A 4,819-nucleotide genomic window follows, 5' to 3' on the forward strand; every position below is an offset into this window, starting at 1 on the left:
CAATACAAAAGGGGTGCCATATCTCGTCATATTCCAGCACGCCCACATCGTAAGAACGACCCCCGACGACTATGGTAATCTCGTCATTGATTTTCTTTCTGGAGGCGGTCAATATACATATTTTGATGCTAGATTTGTCGGCAGATTCCCATAAGTTCGTAGAAGTCTCCAAAGTTTTTCCAAATTGATTCCCAATTTTTGTGAGATTCTCAGAACTCCATAGATACAAAGGTAATCCCACAATCTTGAGCCACATAAGTCTCTCAAACCTGATTTTGTCAAACCCCTTTGGCGTTATCCACTTAAACCATTCCCCCATACACCACTCTCCTTGAAAAGTTCATTGGTTTTGGTCGAAGATTGACAGTACAACATGACTATCAGACCACCGAGATAGTATACCTTTATATCTTCCATTCCATAAGCATCAAGGATCAATGGTAGATTTCGGAGATGTTCAATACTGTGTACTTCACCAACCAAGGATTTTTTGGAAAATCGATCTGTACCAGCAGCTTGTGCATCCAAATGTATGACGGTGTTGTTTTTCTCCCCTTTGACAACGTCAACGAACGACCTGCGTTTGTTAATCCAACCCTTATCCGGTTTGCTAATGGAGTGTCGTACTTGTGTTCTACTGGAGTCATTGGAAGCAAATTCCATTTTAGAGTTGCGCATATATCTGTCCACATTGCACTTAAGGATACTGTTATTGTACATCACAGATCCAAGATTTCTTTCTAGGGCTATGGTATCTCCTACCCCTTTGAAACTGATAAACGCAAAATTGGAACCACTAGCATCCTTCTTTTTTGCTAGATAAACATCTACCACCTTGCCATACTTTGTGAATACCTCTCTCAGTTCATTACAGATTAATTGCCCCCTTTGGAATATTCGTTAGTCGTAATCCTGTGGCTTGCCGGATGATTTTGTCGTCGGACTTCCGTCCGTTCCCCTATGTTGTTTTCACGACTTTTCATCTTTTCAATTGATTTATCACACACCTCGGAAAATTAGATCCAATATTTTGTTGTCCTAATAATCAGGATACACAATCAAGAACTTTCATTCACTTTATTTGAATATAAGTATAACGATTTCAGATTCGTTTTTTATACTTCTTTATAATAACAAAAGATACGAGGCGAACCTTGATTTCATCACCCATAATTCTTTGTAATATTACTTCATATAATTTAATAATGTTACTTGTTCTTGGGTTGTTTTTGTTAAATTGTTATGAAAAAGCATATCACTATTAAATTATTTTTAAAAGAATTGATGTTCTCTATAAACCGAACACCAAACCCTTTGAGCTGTTGCGTTTAAAACCCTTGTTTCTCTCGCACAAGCTCACTCTCTACCATCAATGGCTTCTTATCTCCCGCACCCTTCAACAATCTTGACAATCTCCCACAAAAAATCCGGTTTTAGACACTCAAACCTTCAAACAACCCTATTATTCATCGAAAACAATCAAATCAATTCCATTTCAAAACCATATCTAACCTATAAAACCTCGTCTCATCTCAATTTTCGCCTAAACCCTTGTTGCACAGCAACAAAATCTTCAACGTCATCGTCAACAACAAACGTGTTTCTCGAAAAACTTGAAAAAGACGACAATTTACCGGTGGTTGAAGACTCCCCAGTGAAATTCTTATTTTGGGCATTGTTGTGGGCATCTTTTTCGGTAGCTTTATATGCATTTTCTCCTGCGGATGCTAAAGCGCAAGAAGCACATGCGGCTGTGCAGTCCATTAAAGCTTCGAGCTTCGGATTGAAGTTCGCTAATTTCTTGAGAGGGTCGGGTTGGCCCGATGAAGCTGTGGTGTTTGCTTTAGCTACACTCCCAGTGATCGAGCTCCGTGGTGCTATTCCTGTTGGGTATTGGTTACAACTCAAGCCTGTTCTTCTCACCGTTTTATCTGTTCTTGGGTTAGTCCACTTCCCTAACATTGTTTTCATCAGTTCACTGTCAATCTGTTTATATTATTCATGTTTACTTGTTTTTTTTTAATTTGGGGTTTAATCATGTGCTTGATTAAATTGGCGAAGGTATCAATATTGCATTTAAAATAAGTTATAAGTAATGATTCTATGTCTCAAACAAATTGTTCTTTAGGGATTTAAAGGACGAATGAAGATTTGATTGCCATTTCATTGGTTTACTATCAATTCTGGTCATATATCTTCTAGTGATTTTATTGTTTTGGTTGTTTATAAGCGTTTCTTCTTGCTTCCCGAAATTAGAGATAAAGTTGTAACTTTTCCGATGAAAACTAAATAAGGTTTGGGGATTTATAGGAAGAAATGAAGACATGGAATACAACCTTTCACCTAATTTTTCTTGTCACATATCAAAGTTGAAAGTATGGGTAGATAAAGGGAAATGTGTCGATGCCAAAAAAGGAGTATCCTGCTGTCTTAAAGGACATTTAAGTTCCTTAACTTGCTAGTTTAGTCTCATGCTCCAAATTCGGCTTAATGGGTTTTTATGTATTTGTTGATCCCGGAGTTGGACTTTGGAAGTTTAAGTGGGTCCTAAGTTCCTAAGTGAAGAGACAAGACCTAATTTGTTGTAAAAATCCTGACTAGTCCTTGATTAGGATGTTTTCTACCATTGATTTCATGAGGGATTGGTTGTGGTATCATCATTGGTTGAAGCCCAATGCTATATCTATAATCGTTAGCTTCAAACTATAGTGCCATAGTGTAGGCTTGTGCTTGATACTTATCTATTTGGTTCTTTTTATTGACAATTTGGGAATGGAGATTAGTTTACTTTCCAAGTGAGGCCTCGTGTCACGTCGGAAGAAATATTCTTTTTGGATCAATACGTGTTTAGTACCTTTTAGGATTTATTTCCTGATGGTGGTGCCCATGTGCCTAAATCGCGCGCACGACTTACTTACAAGGTGGGGTACCATATTTAAGGGGAGGAGTTCATAAAGTATATATCCTTGTTGTTGTTGCCACTAGAATAAGTAGAGTATAGAATCTAAGTAATGGTATGCCACAACTATATATAGATATTGGTTTTAAAAAGCATGATGCACTAAGGGTCCCAGGGGTCGATGCACAATGTGTTCTCTTTCCAAGTTCCTTGACCATTTCATCAAGAAAACCGAACAACAAGTTTTTCTTAAACATCCATGGACTTAACCAACACATAACCCTTTGGAGAGTTAACGAAAAAGTTTATAATATCTTTGTGAGCCTATTCTTTCTTTTGTTTGTTTATCTATTGTTGAATGATATTATTAAGCAAAGGAACTCTTAGCTCATACATGCTAGGTGGTTTCATTCCCAGGCCTAATTGTCCAATTGTTTCTACCATTATATTAAAACTATCATACGTAACAACATTAAAAATAATACCTACATTGAAAATTTACATGGACACATGGTTAATAAAGACATTTAATAGAGTATCAAAACTATTGTATTCGACAACAATAAAACGTCAAACTATCTTGCTATTTCACTACTTGATTGTTGTCTTCCTCCTTTCCTACCATTTCTTCCCTTGATTAAACCTTCATAATTAGGAGTAAAGTGCATATCAGTGGGACCTTTTTGTTTGGGGGGTGATTTGCTACTACATATAATTGTCCTTTCGATACTTTAACTTAGTCTTCTTCTTCTTCTTCTTCTTCTTCAACAAATCACAAACAATTAAAACCCAACAAACTAAACATTATCCTCATTCTACACATAAAGATGTTATTAGCTTGAATTTTGTTTACAAGATTTTTGTTGATGACAAATGACATTTAACACCTATGATTTTAACCTCTCAGGAACATGGTACCTGTGCCTTTGATCATACTCTACTTAAAACCACTAGCAACATTCCTAGCTGGAACAAGTAAACCAGCAGCTCAATTCCTAGACCTTTTATTCAAAAAAGCAAAACAAAAAGCGGGACCCGTTGAAGAGTTCCAATGGTTAGGTCTAATGCTGTTTGTAGCAGTGCCATTTCCAGGCACTGGTGCATGGACTGGAGCCATCATAGCTTCCATCCTTGATATCTCTTTTTGGTCAGCCATTTCTGCAAACTTTTGTGGGGTTGTTTTGGCTAGTCTTTTGGTCAACATGTTGGTCAACATTGGCCTCAAGTATGCCATTGTTGCTTGTATCTTCATGTTCATTGCATCCGGATTCATGTGGAGTGCTCTTCGTGTTTTGAAACAGCGTCTCGGGTCTTCGTCTTCATCCTGTTGATTTTGAGATTGTTGATGAATAATTTGATATATGCTAATTTGATTCTTTGATTTTGGTTTTACATTTTTGTAAATTGTTCGATCGTGTTGTATTATTTTATACAATCGATTGATGCGTAACTTTGGAAATTTAAAGTTATGCGTACTTGAAGCGATAGATCGAGAGTTGATTAAATGGGCCATGTTATATCGAGTTGATCTATTGGCTTTTTTATGTTTTTATTTTCGTTATGTAGAGTTTGATTTATCGGCGTCCTTATTTATTTATTTTTAGAGTAACTTACACGAATGGTCCTTATGGTTTGGGGTAATTTATGAGCTTGGTTCCTAATTTATTTTTTTAACTCGTAAGATCCCTACTAGTTGTTTTTGTTACGCGTTTGGTCCCTACAGTTTGTTTTTATTAAGCGTTTGGTCCATGTTTTACTTAAAAAGACTATTATTTAAATAGGAAAAAACGGTAGACTAGGTAAGGAGGGTGAGGTTTAAATAAATAAAAAAATCAATGGCAAAGTATATTTTTTAGTTAAGACAGCGACCAAACGTATAACAAAAACAAACAGTAGGGATCTTCCGAGTTAAAAAAATAA

General features: G+C 36.4%; 1 protein-coding gene across 1 annotated transcript; it reads left to right on the forward strand.

The window, feature by feature from the left end:
• Positions 1–1,286: 1,286 nt before the first annotated feature.
• Positions 1,287–4,451, forward strand: LOC145092546 (small multi-drug export protein). The gene is made up of 2 exons (XM_079030494.1): positions 1,287–1,941; positions 3,807–4,451. Exons 1-2 carry the CDS (start codon positions 1,373–1,375, stop codon positions 4,228–4,230), a joined length of 993 nt encoding a protein of 330 aa, XP_078886620.1. The 5' UTR covers positions 1,287–1,372; the 3' UTR covers positions 4,231–4,451.
• Positions 4,452–4,819: the final 368 nt, after the last annotated feature.

This window comes from Lactuca serriola, chromosome 3 (genome assembly GCF_051521515.1).
Source record: "Lactuca serriola cultivar US96UC23 chromosome 3, Lser_US96UC23_V15, whole genome shotgun sequence".
Taxonomy (NCBI): domain Eukaryota; kingdom Viridiplantae; phylum Streptophyta; class Magnoliopsida; order Asterales; family Asteraceae; genus Lactuca; species Lactuca serriola.

Coding starts and splice junctions, on each gene's coding strand:
- LOC145092546 (XM_079030494.1), top strand. CDS start 1,373: ATGGCTTCTTATCTCCCGCACCCTTCAACAATCTTGACAATCTCCCAC. Junction 1,942..3,806: donor ACCGTTTTATCTGTTCTTGG/GTTAGTCCACTT, acceptor TTAACCTCTCAG/GAACATGGTACCTGTGCCTT.